Source organism: Macrotis lagotis, chromosome 8 (assembly GCF_037893015.1).
Source record: "Macrotis lagotis isolate mMagLag1 chromosome 8, bilby.v1.9.chrom.fasta, whole genome shotgun sequence".
Taxonomy (NCBI): Eukaryota; Metazoa; Chordata; class Mammalia; order Peramelemorphia; family Peramelidae; genus Macrotis; species Macrotis lagotis.
In genome coordinates, this window is record NC_133665.1 from 62,777,364 (window position 1) to 62,795,929 (window position 18,566).

At 38.0% G+C, this 18,566-nt stretch overlaps 1 protein-coding gene and 1 long non-coding RNA gene across 6 annotated transcripts in view; one reads left to right on the top strand and one right to left on the bottom strand.

The window, feature by feature from the left end:
• Positions 1-18,566, top strand: part of NSMCE1 (NSE1 homolog, SMC5-SMC6 complex component) — a 79,767-nt gene that overhangs the window by 47,932 nt on the left and 13,269 nt on the right. For all 5 annotated transcript variants that reach the window (XM_074197407.1, XM_074197408.1, XM_074197406.1 and 2 more), the window contains exons 3-4: positions 10,394-10,515; positions 16,141-16,218. In XM_074197407.1, coding sequence (XP_074053508.1) covers positions 10,394-10,515; positions 16,141-16,218 — 200 coding nt within the window. The remainder of the gene's footprint in view (positions 1-10,393; positions 10,516-16,140; positions 16,219-18,566) is intronic.
• LOC141495737 (uncharacterized) lies at positions 1,026-16,610 on the bottom strand. The gene is made up of 3 exons (XR_012470837.1): positions 16,508-16,610; positions 5,339-5,474; positions 1,026-1,595 (listed from the first exon to the last, which is right to left on the bottom strand). It is a non-coding gene; the product is annotated as an uncharacterized LOC141495737 (long non-coding RNA).

Below are 18,566 nucleotides of genomic sequence, written 5' to 3' on the forward strand. Positions count from 1 at the left end.
TGTCTCTAAAACATTTGATATCTAAGAGGAAGGTGGGAATGTGACCAGAGGGCAGGAGAGAAGATAAGACTAGATAACTTGAGCTGAGAATCATCTGCATAGAGTTAGTTGATAGTTGAGTCCAGGGGATCTGATAGTGTCATCAAGAAAGAGAGTAATGGAAGAGAAGAGGCCTTAGGATAGAGTCCTTATCTGCCAAAACTTCATCAGATGCTGAGAGGGAAGGAAGTATGAGAAGGCCTTCTAGGAGTTTAGCTACAAAAGAGAGGAGAGCTACAGTATGATAGTCAGCAGGGATATGGATAGAAGTTGTTTTAGTAAAAGGACCATGTTGTCTAAACTCTGTGTCTCTTGGAGGTTAGAATACTACTTTGTATATACTAGTCCTTTAATAAGCATTTGTTGAATGAGATTCTTTCTTTTATAGTTTGTCATATAGTAGTAATAATAATAGATAACAATTTAAGACTTGCAAAGTTTTTAACACATACTCTTTCACAATCCTCACATAGGCTTTATAAGGTTGGAGCTGTTATTACCCTCATTTTACAGATGAGGAAACTGAGAAAGATATGTGACTTGCCCAGGGTCACCTAGCTAATAAGAGTCAGAGTCTGAATTTAGACTCATGTCGTCCTGACTTCCAAGTCCTGCAACATCTAGCTCTCTTAGATAATTATTAGTCATTTATTAAATTTTATTATTGGGTGCATTGTGTTCTTCTGGATTCTGGAGCAGATAAAAAGATGAATAAAACAGGATCCTTGCTCTTTAGGAGCTATCAGTCTAGTGTAGGTTAGCTTGGTGGTGCAGTAGATATAGTACCTGCAGGCCTGGAGTCAGGAAGACTTGAATTCAAATTTGATCTCATACACTTAGTAGCTGAATGACCCTGGGCAAATCACTTAAACCTTATTTTCCTCAGTTTCCTTATTTGTAAAGTGAGATGGAGAAGGAAATGGCAAATAATCTTTGCCAAGAAAACCTAAATGGGGTCATGATGTTACCTCCTCCATGCAGCCTTCTCTGATCTCCTAACTAGAAGTGATCCCCCCCATTTTATCTCATTGTGCTTTATAGTCTTAACGTACTTTTTATATTTTAATTTATATTACATTTATCTTTGTACATGTCTTTCCTACTCGGATTAGAATGTGAGCTACTTCAGGATAGGTCGTGTATCTTCTTAATTCTGTGGGGTGTTCTGGGAGAACTAACACCTCTGGTGGGAGGTCTTGCCAAATCCTTCTCAGGGCTGCTAATCCGTCTTTGGGGTACACCTTTCACCCAGCTCTTACCTGTGGCTCCAAGAAACTGCAGCATGAATAGTAGCTATACCCTGATAAAACTCTCTTGATGGACAGGTTGAACCAACTTAAAGATAACTGATGGGTCTCAAAATCATTGATAAGTTAGGGGGATATCTACCCCAACCATGTAAAGACTTCTCCTGATAGAATGGGTGGATGAGAACAATTCCAGTGATCATGAAGGTAGCTGAAGCAGTTGCTTTGGATTACTTAGAGCTTGATCAGACATTGAAGATGCCAAGGTCATCCACTGCATCCCAAACCATTGCCAGTACTTTGATGATTCTGGAAGAGAGAAGTGAGGTTGATGACTTTGTGCAGCTCTGCATTGCTTAAATCCAATTCTTAAGTAAGTCAAGACATCACCTGTGATGTCATTCGTTCTCTATGAAAATGTACAAACAACATCTCCTCTTGCACAACACAGTGCAATTCTCTTAGTAATGACAGAGAGAGGTTTGTCAAGTGAATGAATAAGGCAAATTAGAATATTATATACATATACTTAGTATAGTGATGGTACAGTAAAATGACTATATTTTAGACTTGGGGTTAGTTAAGGACAAGAAGTTCTATAAAAACAGGAATTTATTGATTAATCACATTTATCAGCTCTATACAGTAGGTTTTTCTATTTCTTTTTACTAAAACCATCCAAGTATATTTTTGTGCCTTAACATTGTCTTTCTCTTCAGTGAATGGTGCTTTACAAATGTTATTGAATTCATTCCATCAGTAGTTAAATGAAATTAGAAGAGAGTGTTTATTTTAGCTCTGATTTTACCAGTGAACAGAATTTCAGTGATGAAACTTTACTAAGGAGGAAGATAGTATGAGCTGTGACTAATACAAAACATTACAGGGCTGCACATTCAGAATCTCTACTCATACTGCAATTCGGTGGTAGAGTTGAGACTAGAGACTAAGACTATGATTTCTTCAGAATTACACTTTGTGATACAATCTTTATCTCACAGCATTTAACAGTGGTTCCAAAAAGTGATAACAGAGTAGTACAGTTTCAGTAAGTCAAAGTGTTTTGTGAAGGGGTTGAGTAAAGGAAAACTATATTCAGCTAGTTAAATTAAATATAGACTTACAGTTAACAAGGGGTTAACTACACAAAGAAAATTTCTTGCCATGATTATAGTAACATCTAACCCTACAGTTCTTGTTGTTCGTCCTTGGTTTTCAAAGAGGACCAATGATATCACAAGGTGATATCTTGATATGCTCATAAATTGAATTTAAGGGAGACAGAGTTACATAAGATTATTAGCCTGTTTCTTCCAGAGTCATTGAAGGACCAGTGTTAGGACAAAAGTCAGGAGACTGGCAATGGCCTAGGGTACTATGGATGCCGGTATTTTAAATGCATTATCTCATCTGATAAGATTTATATTCTCATTTATATACACCTTTTTTGGGGGGGGGCAATAAGGAACACAATGGATGGAGGGTTGGAACTGAAGTCAGGAAGACTCATCTTGTGAGATCAAATCTGACCTCATAAACTTACTAGCCTGTGACCCTGGCCAAATCACTTAACCATGTTTGCCTCAATTTCCTCATCTGTAAAATGAACTGGAGAAGGAAATGGCAAATCACTCCAGTATCTCTGCCAACCCTAAATGAGGTCATGAAGAGTTGAACATGATTGAATAACAATAACATACACTTGTGTGTGTGTGTGTGTGTGTGTGCCATTTTTCATTTTAAAGATTTTATCTATTTTGAGTTTTACAATCTTTCCCCTAATCTTGCTTCCCTCCCTCCACCCCCCACAGAATGCAATTTGCCAGTCTTTACTTTGAATAACATAAGCTTTTATGGAAGACAAAACTATTTCCTCCCAACAGTTCTGCTATGTGTAATGGATTATCTCCATTTTACATATGGGGAAAGAGACTCAGAGAAAAGACAACTCTTGTTATTGAGAATGGGTAGACTTAAATAATGAGATGGGGAAGGGAGAAGAGTTGAGATATAAAAATTGGGAGACGTAAAAAGGAGACAGTAAGTCTTAAAAATGATGATTGTACCAGTAATTTCAATAGTTTCTTACAAAAGGACAGAGAAAGCATACACGTGTCAGAAATTGGGGTTGGTTTGACATAAAAGAACAGACTAGAGAGGGGAAGCTATAGAGAGTAACTCTTAGCTTGGAACTAGACTTGCTACATATCTGGAAAGTCCATCACCGTAGAATGTTTTTGATCGACCCACAGAATACTTTTTTCTCTCTGAATGAATGAATTCTGGCAAGAGTGTTTTCAGTGGAAAATTTAGTTTGTCATTTTCTCTGAATGACATGTCTGCCTAGAGATGAGAAGGGGTAGGCCTTGTGTGACTGGTAGATAGCTGCTGTGGCTAATTGATCTATACCCCTTACTTAAAATCTCCTTTCAATCAATAAATCAATCGTTTATTGAATAATAATATATATTATTATAATTATAATAATAGAATAATAGAAAAGATCTTTGCCCTTTAGAAATTTCAATAAATTACAATAGGTTAGGTGCTATATGAGATGAATGTACAGGGGTAGCTAGGTGGTGCAGTAGATAGAGCACCATCCCTGGAGTCAGGAGGACCTGAGTTCAAATCTGATCTCAGACACTTAATAATTACCTAGCTTGGGCAAATCACTTAACCCCATTGCCCTGTCAAAAAACCAAAAGAGATGAATGTACAAATATTTTAGGGACTCAGAGGCAACATTGAATCAAACTATAGCTTGCTATTGCTGATCAGATAGTGAAGAAGGTAGGATTTCAATTGGGCTTTGAAGGATAGGAAGCAATGAACAAGGATGGAGGGAGTATGTGGTAAAAAATGGAAAGTGATAAGTGGATCAGTTTCACAGGGGGCTAAAGGTTCACATAAAGGAGTTGTGGGGGGGTGGCTAGGTGGTGTAGTGGAGCCTTGGAGTCAGGAGTACCTGGGTTCAAAACCGGTCTCAGACACTTAATAATTACCTAGTTGTGTGGCCTTGGGCAAGCCACTTAACCCCATTTGCCTTGCAAAAACCTTAAAAAAAAAAGGAGTCGTGGGAGAGTAAGAAAGTATGTTGGGGTGAGACTGAGACGGACCTTGAATGACATGGGTTGTTAGGTATTGAGGTGGTAAATGGTGCCTTATCAATCAGAGAGGGAGAAATAGAAGCAAAGAGAACCTGGTACAGATTGCTGTTCTCCAGGTTCCAAGGTCAGAAGACTTGAGCCAGAGTGGTGGTAGCGGGGGAAGAGTTAGGAGTCAGGGACTAGCAAGTGGAGTTCCGTTATGATCTACATCAGAGGTCTAGATTCCAACCTAAGGACCACAAAATGACTGAGTTAGGCCTCAATCAGATTAAAATGTAATTGGGAAACAGTTACAAAATAAATAAAAATATAATACAGCATAGATAATGTTTCTAAGTCAACATTTCTATTTGAGTTTTATATGACTTGTTAGATCATTGGTTTTAACTCAAAGGTCCAGGGACCTCTGAAGGCAACCCTCTTCTTTCTCCCCCCAATCCACAAGGGTCTGTGAGGTCAAAACTGTTTTTATAATGTTGCTAAGATGTTTCAATTTCTCAAGTGGTAAATATTAACAGATTATAGTCCACATAAACAAAAGCTCTTTGGGGTCTAATAAATTATAAGAGTGTAAAGGGATTCCAAGACTAAAAAGGTTTGAGAACTACAAATCCTTAGCCAGTTGTATAAGGGTTGGAGACAATCCCAAATGCAGGGTTGCTCTTTAATCTGTATTAGTAAATACAGGAGTGGAGAGAAGGGTATTCAACAGACATCATGCTTAGTCTTTTATATATTTAACGTAAATTGATTAATGACCCAGATTGTCTAAAGTCTTCTTCTAATCATTAATATACTCCTGAATTATTCTTTATAATACAATTCATTATATCAGATTGTTGATTCTTTTGGGGTTTGAGCACTAGGGACATTATACTGAATATTATTGGGACCCGAATCTCACAAATTACGTAGACCCCAAAGAACAAAACCCAGTTTTACCTGCTTGTCTTGTGGAAAGAACACTGAATTTAAAGTCAGAAGACACTGATGTTAAAATTCTGCTTCTGCCATTTTCTGATTGTGGGATCCTGCAGAAGCAAATCCCATTGAGCTTTCCAGGCCTCTGTTGTGTCACCTGGAAAATGAGCATACTTGAATACTTGAACACTGCCTCATTGGTCAGTTGGGAAGAGTTTATAAACCTTAAATCACTAAGCAAATGTGAATTTTTATTCTCTGGGAACTAACTGCTTGATATAAGGATATTTTCTAGACAACTGGTGTTTGCTTTTTTAAATGTCCTATTTTAAAAAAACAAAACATCTTTCTAAACAGACTTTTCTGAACATAACTTAATTTTTCCTTGATGGCTACTATTATTCTACAGTGATATAACAGAGATTGCTATGAGGACATTTAGGTGCATATGGGCTCTCTATAGATATATTAAATAACCCAACATTTCTGTGCTTTTGGAATTCTTATGTTTGCTTTTTATAATTATTCACTATTCTACTCATAAAGTATCTTAAGAGGAAATATTGTTTAGTGGAGGGAGGGCTGGATTTGTAGTCAGGAAGACCTTAATTTGAATCCTCAGATAGTTAGTAGTTGGTTTCCTCATTCCTAACAGCAGGCTAATAGTTGTGAGGATTCAGTGAGATGTGAAACATTTCTATAAATGTTTTTTACTATTATTTTTACTATTATTAGGTCTACTTGCAGAGCCTTGATCTTAAATCACCAGGTTTTTTAGAATTTTATGCTTGGTAAAAAGTCAGTACTCCCTAAATGAAGGTCATATGGCTCTCCAGTGAAGAACATAGAGAAGACTCTGGGGATCTTGGATTCAGTGGGAATCTTTCTTCATCAGGGCAGATTGTCACTCCACCATGCTCTGGTAGACCACCTGTTGGAACTGATATAGCTGGCAGGCTCATCATACTGCTGCTCTTCTATTGATGAATTTCTGAACTCATCCAGGGTCTGAACAGAGCCTTTACCTGAAGCTTTCCAGTGGGGCAAGACCTGTAGTTTGTGCTAAGAGCCCTGCTCAAGACACAGAGAATCTGATCTTTGCCCTTTACTACCCCTGTGTCCCTGGGCAAGTCACTTCAGACCTCCTGGGTTTCAGTTTACTCATTTAGAAAAGAGGGGGTTGGTCCTGATGACCTTGGAGGTACCTTCCAATACCCCCTCCCCCCCGTGATCTCCTCTAGTTCGTGATGAAACTTAGTTTTTTACTTCTGGGTTCTTGGGCTGTGATGAAAGAGAGCTGATCAGGTCGATAAGTGACTATGGGCTTCTGTGGCTGCAGCTGCTGCTTCTAGTGATTGCTTGGTACCACCCTGAATTCTACTTCAGTCTTCTGCTTCATTTCCCACTACACCCCTATTGAGTCAGTAAGTGGGTAGGTGAGGCCTTTAACTCACACTTAGAACTGCATTTCAAATGAAGTTCTGTTATTGCTAAAATGTTGAATTGCTAAAGCAACAAACCACTTAAATCAGTGTCAGACTCCTTGTATTTTATGTGAACTGCAGCTACAGCAGCTGTGGCAGAGTTGTTTGCTCCACACTAGGTATCATGGAGGTAGGACCTTGCTGCTTATAACCACAAGAATGTAGGGCTTGGGCCAGTCTCCTCCTTTCCCCTCCCTTCCTTCCCTACCTCCTCTCACCCCCCTCCCAGTTTCCCCCACTTAGCTCACACACCCTAGCCCTTCTCCCTGAGAAACTATTAATGCATTCTCTGATCTAGATAGGGAAGATGCCTGTGAGCATATGCTATTTATTAGTAAAGCAAACATATATGATAGGTTTATGGTCCAGCTTTGACCAGGGTTGGAGAGTATTTCTGCTGATTTTCTTCCATTGAGATGGTTCTCTCTTTTCTAGTTCATGCTGAATCAGAACTCTCAAATCTGTGAGACAATCAATGTTTTAGTAGAAAATCAATGGGCTTTGTGCCATAAGAGCTGGGTTTAATCTCAGTTTCACTTATTTCACTAACCATGTAAATTTAGGAAGCTCATTTCTCTTGTTGATCTCATCACTTCCCATTAATTCAATTATCATCTCAATACAGATGATTGTTAGATGCATTTTTTCTATCGCTTCAATCTCCTGGGACATATTGAATTGAATATCCTTAGAAATTTTATATTCAACATGTCCAAAACTGAACTTGGTGTCCTTCTCCCCAACTCTTTTATTATTGTTCATTTTATCACCATCTTCCCAATCATCCAGGCTTGCAAACTAACTGCTCCTTGACTTCTCTTTTTCATCTCCCATATCCAACCTGTTGCCACTGTCTTATCAGTGAGATAGGGATGCCTATTTGCTATGCCCCCTTCTCTCCTCTGACACTGCCACCACCTTGTCCATGCCTTTATCAGCTCACACCTGGACTTGCAGTAACCTGCTGGTTGATTTCCTTTCCTCTGCCAGATCTTTTCTCAGTCCAAATGGTCCTCCAGAGTGATCTTTCTAAAGTTCAAGTCTGATTATATCACTCTTTCCCATCTCACTCCACCCCTGTTTGTGGCTCCCTGTTATCTTTAGGATCAAATAGAAAATCCTCTTTTTGGCTTTGGGTCTTATGTCATCTTGACTCATCCTCCCTTTCTGGTCCTCTGACACTTGGCTGTATTAGACACTTAGTCTGTGATCCAGGGACACTGGTTTCCTTTGTCACTGGCTGTCCCCCATGCCTGGCTTTCTTATGCTGCTCATTTCCAACATATAGCTTCCCTTGCTTTTTTTAAAGTTTCTGCTAAAATTCTACCTTCTATCAGAAACCTGATCCCTTTAGAATGATGTCTAGTTTATCCTATCTGTATCTTGTATGTACATAGCTGCTCGTATGACTGTCTTCTCCAGACTGAGCTCCTAGAGAGCAGGGATCATTTGGGGATGTTTTGTTTTTTTTAATTCCAGTGTTTATTACATTGCCGACTACATTGTGTTTAATAGTTGGTTGACTTGTCTTCATCTTTGTGGGGATAATAAGCTCTACTGATCCCACTGGGTTGTGGGTATGTACATATATATGGTCCAGTACTGACTAAATTTGAGTTATTGTTGCTATGCCTCCAGGAGGCCTTCCCTGATTCTGCATAATAATGATGGCTGTCAATTAGACATGGCTTTACAGAATGTTTTTCATGTTTTATCTCATTTTATCCTTGTAACAGTCCATGAGGGATTGTTGTCTCTATTTTATAGATAAGGAATATAAGGGACAAAGTCCTTAAGCAATAAGTTCTTGGTCACAACTGTAATTGGGATTGGAACCCAGATCTCTCCTGCTTTTAAATCCAGCATTTTTTCCATCATACCAAATTGACTTTTCCTGGATTATACATTAGCAGAGTCTTGGAATTGCCAATTTTGGAGAAGTTCATCACTTGAGGGTTGATCCCACAGAAAGGGATGAAGACTGTCATTTCAGTATGGTGGGGCTGTTGGCCTGCATTAGGAGAAGCAGTCATTGCCTGTCCTAACAAAATCTTAAAGACCTTTGGCATAAGACTCAGGATATTGACCTTGGTGGCACACTATATAGAGAAAACCACACAAAGCCTGGTCCGTTCAATGCCTTCTTTTGCTAGTGGCTTTTTGAAAAAAATTGGAGGCCATTTCTCTTCCTTTCCCTTGACTACCCACTAACCTCTTACATTCATTATAATCACAAACACACCTCAAAATTCAGTTCAGCTAATGTTGAAAGTGAGTTTTCTGTTCCTAGATTTTCCAACAACTCTTTGCTTAGATCTCTTCATTGCTCCTGTCATACTTTGCGTTATTTTGTTCATGTTCTATTGTCCATTGTGTCCATGTTCTTTCTCTTCTATTAGATTAAAAGTTCTCTGAGTTTAGGGATTGTGACTTTTTGGTTTGTTTTCTATCTCTGTACTTTAAGTACCTTGAAACATAGACCTGTTTGTTGAATCAAATTGAATTGATGTATATGGTAGATATTTTTCCTGATTACATCTGTATCAGCAGCTAAGTGGTGCAGAGGCTAGTCAGTTGGGTGTGAAGTCAGGAAGGACCATCAGCTGTGTGACCTTGGGCAAGGCATTTAACTCTCTTTGCCCCAGTTTCTTCATCTATATAATGGGGATGATGATAATAATGATACCTCTTTCCCAGGGTTGAGAGAATATTTTTAAAGCACAGTGCCTGGAACTATTTTTTTTTAAGTGTCTGAGGCCGGATTTGAACTCAGGTACTCCTGACTCCAGGGCCACTGCGCCTCTTAGCTGCCCCCTCGTGGAACTATTTTTGTTTATTATTATTGTTATTAGTGGTATTTTTTGAAGGTCAAAATGAATTTCCCTGTTTACTTTGGTCAGTAGTCAAGTCCTGGGGAGAATGCAGTCACTATTACTGGTGTCTCTGTTCCTAGACAACCTCCTTAGATCTTAGGGTTTCCCCACTTCCAATCTGTCCTGGGAGATCGAACACTGGATTTGAGTTCAAATCCGTATTCAGACATTAGTAATTCTGACCAAGTCACTTAATCTCTTTTGCTTAAAGAGGAGGAGGGAGAGGAAGCATTTATTCAATAAGTGCTTACTGTATTCTAGGCCCTTTGCTAAGTATTAGTAATATGATTCCAGGCAAGCAAGGCAATTCTACCTTCAGGAGTACAGACAAGATAGCCTGAGAAATAGCCCCAATTTCCCAGGGCTATCATGAGGAGTTGGAGATCATAGGGGAACATGAATCTTCTGACTACTACCTTAGCATCATCATTACCTAATGCATACAAAGCTTAAGCCATGGTCTTTTCACTGCCATTCAGTAGTAGGGTGGTCTGGGGGTGGGGTGGGGGTGTTGGATAGAGCTTGAGATCACAAAAGAAAGGAAGGTAGTAGTAAGAAATCACCAGAAATCCAACTCCACCATTCATTAATGTGTCATTTCATGTAGATATCCTTGAGAGACTTCAGGTGTTTTCTTGTTACAGAAATCATTGCAGTTTGAGGTGTTGAGGGAAAGATGTTTAGATTCATGTTTCTTTTTCTTGGTTGTGAATTTTCAGTGTACTATGCTCATGACAAGCTGGATGACTTTGTTGACATTATTAACACATTTCTGCGTCCACTGTTTATGGAAATCAGAAAAGGACGCTCAGAAGATAATGGAAAGATGTTTTATGCTCTGGTAAGTACATGACTGAGCACCCCCTGGCGAAATACCCCTCTAAAGAGAACCGTAGCTAATGGAAATGCTATTTTATCAATGGTGAAAGTGGCACATACTGGCATGGCTTGCCTTTTCCTTCTCCATCTCATTGAAGCAAAATTGAGGCAAACAGGGTTAAGTGAATTGCTGGAGTTGAACTCATGTCTTCTTGTCTCTAAGCTCAGGACTCTTACCCACTATGCTAGCTGCCCTTCCATTCTCTTTATAGATATGGAAACTTGAGAATTCAAGAGATGAAATGACTTTCCCAAGGTCAAATGACTGATTAGTGGAAGGAATGGGACACAAATCAGGTCTACTGATTTTTCTGAATATTATTTATACTGACCTATTGACATACTTTCTTTGGATCTGTTGATCTTCTGAACATTCTTTCCATTACATTATCTCTCCATTAGCACCATTAGATGTGGAACACAGGATCATTGGATTTAAATTTGTAAAGGACCTTAGCAATCACCTGGACTAAGTATATCATTTTACAAATGAGGAAACTTAGGCTGGGAGTCATTAAATAACCTGCCTCAAGTCAGCTGATAGTAAAAATAACAGTAACTACCACAATAAATGCTGATATTTTGACAGCTCTTTGACATATTCTTCACAACTACCTTTAAGGGAAGTAATCCAAAGGTTATTATCCACTTTCTGCTATTCCACACTCTCTTGTTTTTTTCTGCTTGTTTCCCTGCCTTATATATCTTTATCACAGGCCACAAAAGTTCATCTTTTTTTTAGTAGTTCTTACATAAGAAATCCCCCCCAAATACATTAAGTACTGGGAGCAGCGGAGGAGGAAGAGGAAGAAAAAAGAACAAGGGAGGAGAGGAGACGGAGATGGAGAAGGAGAGAAACAGAGACAGCCTGCCCTTACCTCCTGTTGTCTCTGGAGAGGTTTAACCAGGGCTTCTGAACTAGATTTCTGTAGGAAGAGGTTCAGGTGACCTATGTCTGCAAGATTTAAGTTTTCTTGAGTCTGCTGTGAACTTAGAGAATCACTGAGGTAATGGAATTTCTCTCTCTCTTTCTAATAGAAATCCTTCAAACACTCCAAACTCATTCTTACGTGGGGATCTCATCTATCTAGAATCAGCCTAAAGAGACTCCCTGGAATGGATTGTGACCAGAATAGGTTGGGGAGGTGTGTGTCCTTTTTTACCCTAGATCATTCTAGAATCACTCTGTATTTAGGGCTGTTAGAACAAGAAGGAATAGGGGATTTGCCATGGCTTGGGGGAAATTTTTGCTTTCAGTTATGTCTGAGAAAATATTGATGGTCCTACTCTATGCAAGGTGCATTGCAAACTTAAGTTGCTGTATAGAAAATGTAATGTTTTATTTCTTCTGATGCCTGGTATACACAGGTTGGCTGAACTGTAAAATGTTCTTATCTGGGGGGCAGAGCCATTAAACAGTAATTCACAAAGGGAAAGCTTTCAGTTTTAGATTTCAATTCTTGTTAGTAAGAAATAAGGTTTAAATTGCAAAGTTTGAAGCTGTATTTATTGAATCATGATGATAAATGTCTCTGGCAATGAATATCACATGATCTCATCTGGTTATAGTTATGAAAAGGGATTGACTTACTTCATTGTATCAGGACTGAAATGTTTATGAAAACCAGAAATAATAGTTAAGATTTGTCCAGTCAGAAATACTTGTGACCAAAGTAAATAAAAACCACAGGACTCTGGCTGACATAATACCAAAGGGATTGTATTTCACAAAAGGGATCTTGAGTAAAACATACTTTTAACATTTTTTTCTGGGAAACACTTAACACATAAAACATTATTTTGTACCAGGCAAAAATATATGAAAGGCTTTTCAGTAGTGCCCTCATTCTAGTTTTCTTCTTACCTCTAGAGCTGCTGTCCTATTCCTGTTATACCACATTTAGGAGCTGAGTCTCAGTATTCTCATGAAATGTCAATTAGTCTTATTCTAGTTTAAAATCAGCCTGTGTTAATTTTAGTCTTTCCCTATAGTTTATAAGGCAAAAAAAGAGAAGGGAAAGAGTGGAACTTTGGGAAGAGTCATTTTATACTCTATTTCCTGTTGTTTCTTGCAGTCAAAACTTTTAGAAAACCTCAGAAGATCTATGTGGTTGCTTTAAGGGCAGAAGTGGAGGGCAAGCTCTAAGACAGGCAGGGGGGGCAGGAGATAATATTTATCATTTGGGTAGTGGTTTGTACAGTTAGTCATTCCCCTCTTCTGCCATCTAGTCCCCTGACTAAGATTATAGACCAGGGAAATGGATTCCTGACCTTATAAATTAAAACATTATTACATGAAGATTGTGCTCTATATTTCTCTTTGCCATGAACTGTGTGAAGCTGGGAAAGTCTTTTGATCTTTCTGAGCCTCAGATGCTTCATTTTTAAAATGAAGGGACTGAATTAGGTGGTCTCTGAGATCCTTTCCACCTCTAGATTCGGGTTCCAGGTTTTTTTCCATCAAATTTTGGCTTATTTTTGATAAATGGTATTTTATTTTTCCAATTATACGCAAAAGATTATTTTCAGCATTCTTTTTTTAGAATTTTTTTCTCCCTCCTTCTCTTTTCTCCTTCCTTCCCAAGATGGCAAGCAGTCTGATATAGGTATACATATGCAATCATATAAACATATTTCCACATTAGGCCTATTGTGAAAGAAGACACAGAGCAGAAGGGAAAAACCACAGAAAATAAAAAAAAAGTGAAACTAGTATGTTCAATCTGCATTCAGATGTCATAGTTCTTTCTCTGGATGTGGATGGGCATTTTCCATCTTGGTATTGTCTCAGATCACTGTACTGTTGAGAAAAGCCAAGTTAAGAACCATCACACAATGTTATTATTACTGTGTACAATGCTCTCTTGGTTCTGCTCACTTCACAAACATCAGTTCTTGTAAGTCTTTCCAAATTTTTCTGAAATCTGCCTGCTCATCTTTTTTTTAATTAAAAAAAGTTTTTTTTTTAGGTTTTTGCAAGGCAAATGGGGTTAAGTGGCTTGCCCAAGGCCAAACAGCTAAGTAATTAAGTGTCTGAGACCAGATTTGAACTCAGGTACTCCTGACTCCAGGGCCGGTGCTTTATCCACTGCGCCACCTAGCCACCCCATACTCATCATTTCTTATAGAACAATAGTATTTCATTACATTCAAATACCATAACTTGTTCAGCCATTCCCCAATTAATGGCTATTATCTCAATTTTTAATTCTTTGACACTATAAAAAAAGCTGCTATAAATATTTTTGTACATTTAGATTCTTTTCCCCTTTTTATGATCTCTTTGGCATACAGACCTAGTAGTGATATTGCTAGATCAAAGGGTATGCACAATTCACTTGCCCTTTGAGCATAGCTTCAAATTTCAGAGGCTTCAGTTTTGATAATGTTTATGGGAACAGAAAGAATCCTGCTTTAGTGGGTTGTATTATCTGGGTTTGAATTTTATCTCTTTCCCTAACTATCAGTGTTCTCTTCTAGAAAGTGAGAGAATTGGATTAGATTATTTTAGATTATTTCTAAAGTCTCTTTCATTCCTAACAATGTCTGTTATACTGCTTTCTCTTTTTCAGGAGCATTAAGCCAGCCTTCAAAGACTGATCTAGGAATCTAACTTCCTTGAGTTGCAACAGAATTTTGTGAACTCAAATGAATTTCAAAGTGCTTTTAAGATTGTCTCTAAATACAGGAAATGCTGTCATTATGAAGAGACAGTATGACTTTTTGACAACAGAAATACCCTTGTCTGTCATCTAAAGAATTGATTGGATATTAAAAAACTTTTAAGTATAAAATCTTTCCCCCTAAATTTACTGAAACCAAATGTAATTTTAAGGCATAATGTTGGTTTTCATTAAGGAAAACAAGAAATAAATGAGATTTCAATTGTTAGCTGGATAATTGAATAGGAATTAGAACTTAGACAACTTTCATCTTCTAAAAGTTGAATCCCAGTCTAAAAGAGTACATGGGATTTGCTAATAGGAATTAATTAGCAGAAATATCCAGGTTGTTTCCAAACCTAGTGCTAATTTTACTATGTGCTATTACTAAAAGCTGGGACTAAATGGACCCCTGCTGTTTTAACTTGTCACATGCAAGTAACAATGCAACTTATGCACTGACCTGGAGTAAAGAACTCCAGATCACTACAGCTTGGGACATTATAGCAGGCCTAATTTTTTCTGAATCTGTTTCCATCTCTCTAAATTGATTAGATTGGATGTTCTCTGAAGTCCTTTCCAGTTTTGGCATTTTATGATTCTTTACAATTCTAACTTACCCAGATTAAAAAACAATTTCATTTATTTTTCTATTCAGCAAAAATCTCCCTTCTCTCCTATCCCTTCCACCCCATAATCTCTCCTTATCACTTGAGAACAAAAGAAAAATAAAGCCCTTGTTGCAAATATGTATGATCAAACAAAATACATTTCTGTATTGTCTATGTCCAAAAAATTGATGTCTCATTCTGTGTTCTCTGAGCCCTTTATTTTTCCATCAGTAGGTGCATAGTATATTTCATCATTAGTCCTCCAGAATCCTAGTTAGTCATTACCCTTATCAAAGTTCCTAATTCCTTCAGAATTGTTTTTATCCTTTTCATATTGTCATTGTATACATGGTTTTTCCTGGTTCTGTGTACTTTACTCTAATAAATTCACACAAGTACTCAGCTTTCTCTGAAATTATCCTACATCATTTCTTTCAGAACAATAATATTGCATCATTTTTATGTACCATATCTTGTTTTACCATGTCCCAATTTGTGCCACTTTCAAATTCCCATTCTTTGCCCCTCTACCTTTGTTTTGTTTAGGATTAATCTCTTCCTTAATCTTCCTCCTATTTCCCCATTGAGTGAAATCTATTTCTAACTCTGTCTGGATGGGTATATTCTTTCCTTTTGACAGTTCAAATAATAGTGAAGTTCAAATTGCAGCTGCTTCCCTTGCCCCTTCCTCCTTGTTTGTGTAGTTGTCTACTTGAGGATATGAGATAATTTTCCCTAATGTTCTTTTACCTAATCTCCCCACCCCCTTGCAATGTATTCTTTCCCCCTCATTCCATTCTTATCTTAAGATCATTAAGAATAATGTTTTGACATGCATAAAATAAAATCCGTGATATTACAAATTACAAAATTACCAATTATCTTGAAATACAGTTATCACAACATTAGAATTCATGACCCCTTCCCTCCTTCCTCCCATATTAAAAACCTTTGGTTTAGAGGAAAAGCAGTGGATTTGGAGTCAGGAATCCTGATTCTGCCCTTAACTACCAGGAGGACTTGAGCAAATTGCTTCCCATTCTCAGATTTCGTTTTTTCTTTTTTTTATAAGATGAAGAATTTATACTATATTATCTCTAACATCTTTTCCAAGTTAAAAGTTATTCGGTAATATAGAAATGTGAATAATCATGACAATAATTCATAATCTTATATTATTTTATGATTGACAAAGCAAGGTAGATTGAGCAAATATCTTAATTTTATAGCAAGGAAACTAAGAGAAATCATACTACTATACTGATTATTAATAAAGGGGCAAAAATTAATATTAAATATGATTGTTCTCTTTAGGTGAATCTTGCAATAACAGAAGCTACCAAAGTGGCAACTGACTATGCAGAAAATGAATTGGAATTATTTAAAAAAACTGTAAGTATCATCAAATAGAGTAATTCAGAAAAATTTTTATTCTCTGGTTAAAAAAAATTAATAGTCTTTGGAGAATGATTAAAGAGATACATATCATTTTATTTTGATCTACAATAATTAGCTAGATTAGGCATGTACCATAAGTCAAATGAATGAAAAGGACTTTATTGAGAGAACTAATTTTCCCTTGTGAGATAAATTAATGTTAAATTTTAAAAAAATTGATTTTTTTTCAAAGAACAGTTTGATTTTTCATTTAATAGTAGTCATCTTTGTTTAGTGAGCTCACCTGGAATTCTCAGCTAAAGGACTGCTCTCTGGGGAGATCACTGAATAGCTGTCTGTGGAACACTTTATTGTAACAGGTAACCCTGGATTCTTAATCAGACAGCCAATCAACAAGTATTTATTATGACCTAGGACTCTGCTCAGCACTGTAGATATAAAGACTGGGAGTCCTGACCTTGAGGAGTGGAAAGTCCAGGCTTTGGAGAGAACACTGGACTGATAGAAAAGAAATGAATAATGAATTACAAATTAAGCATGGGGAGGAATACAAATGGATAGAAAGACAGTCCTTGCCTTGAGGAGCTCACATTCTGAGGGGGAGACTGCACTTCTTGGCTTTTTAGTGAAGCTGCAAGTTAGATGGAACTTCCGTTGGACCTTGGGGGAGAGGGGCAAAAGAGAAAGTAATGCATGTTTTTCCATATCATTTCTGCTGATAAAATCTCAGTTTGTGATTCTCAGTTTGGATGGGGCCAAAATTCTTGGGTGGCAGGACTTTCTTTTCTGAGTCTTAACCTGTGTCCCTGGCACATGGAGGAGCAAGTGACAGCCTGCATTTCTGCTGGGCTTACTTCCCAGGATGATGACTGTGGACCAAGATGCAGGAAGCATTAATATTCTTTGGGCTCAGAATCCTGAGTGACTGTCTTTGTTAGGCTCTTAGGTTGGTGTTCAAGGTGATGGAGGTGGTCTGACTTGCCTGGCACATGGTGCCTGCCAGCTCTCCCTCAGGGGAACTTGCTGCTTCAGCTCAACTGATTTGGCTGCCCTCTGTGAGGTAGATGATTGCAGTTGGTGAGAAAGACTACCCCTTCTCCAAAGGAGTTGCTAGATAGAAGATAATTTGCGGGGGGGGGGGGGACATAAACCAGCACTTGAGGGGGGAGTACATTCCAAATGTCTTGTGTAAAGAACAGAAGGCCAATTAGGCTGAACCATGAAGCAAAAGAAGAGGGTTTTAATATATAATGAGGCTGGAAAGACAGATTGTGGTCATCTTATGGAGAGCTTTAAAAGTCAAAAAGGGAAATTCTGTTTGATTAACTATCTCATTAGAAAACACTAGAATTTATTGAGCAGGGGAATTTCATGATCATCATAAGTTTGAAGAAAATCACTTGGATAGTTTTATGGAGGATGAATTGGAATGGAATGAAACTTGAGGCAGAGAGGCCAGTTAGGAGCTATTTCAGTGTTCTGGGAAGAGGTAATAAGAGCCTGCATTTAGGTGGTGGAGATGTGAGCATGGAGAGGAGAAAGATATGGAATATGATGTGGAGATGGAAAGGACACACTTTGGCAACTGACTAGATACTTTTAGTGAGTGAAGAGTTGAGAATATTTATGATTTGCAAATCTGGATAGTTAGAAGGAATTTGTGGTGCTCTTGCTAGAAAGAGGGATTGGTTTTGGAGAAAAGATAATGAGTTTTCTTGTTTTGTGCATTCTGAGTTTGGGATCTATGAAACATTCAGTTCCCAGTGTTCCCCTAGGATACTCATATTGTGCCTCTGGGTCTCAAAAAAAAAATCACTGAAGCTGAATATATCAATTGGAGAAAGAATTATCAGCTTAGAGATGATAATAAAAGTTATATGAGCTGATATGGTCACCAAGAGTGGAGAGAGAGAGAGAGAGAGAGAGAGAGAGAGAGAGAGAGAGACAGAGACAGGATGAAGTGCTGACAAAGGTCTCTAAAAAGGAGTGGTCAGAAAGAAAGAGAGCTATGACATAGTAGAGCAGGGTCATAAAACCCTGAAAACCCAGAGAGGAGAGAGGAGATTTTCAGCAGTCATATGATTGAGAAAAGTCAGGAAGGTTGAAGACAATCAGATTTGGCAGCTAATCATCATGAGTAGCTTTGGAGAGGACAGTTTCAGTTGGATAATGAGATCACAAGTCAGATTGCTAAGTTTAAGAAGTGAGAAGAGAGGAAGTTTTTTCTAGTTTGGCTAAAGAAAGTGCATGTTGGGTGGGTGGGATATAAGATGACATCTTGTGGGGATGACAGGGTTTACCAAGAACCTTTTGGATGAGAGAGACTTGGATGTGATGGAGGT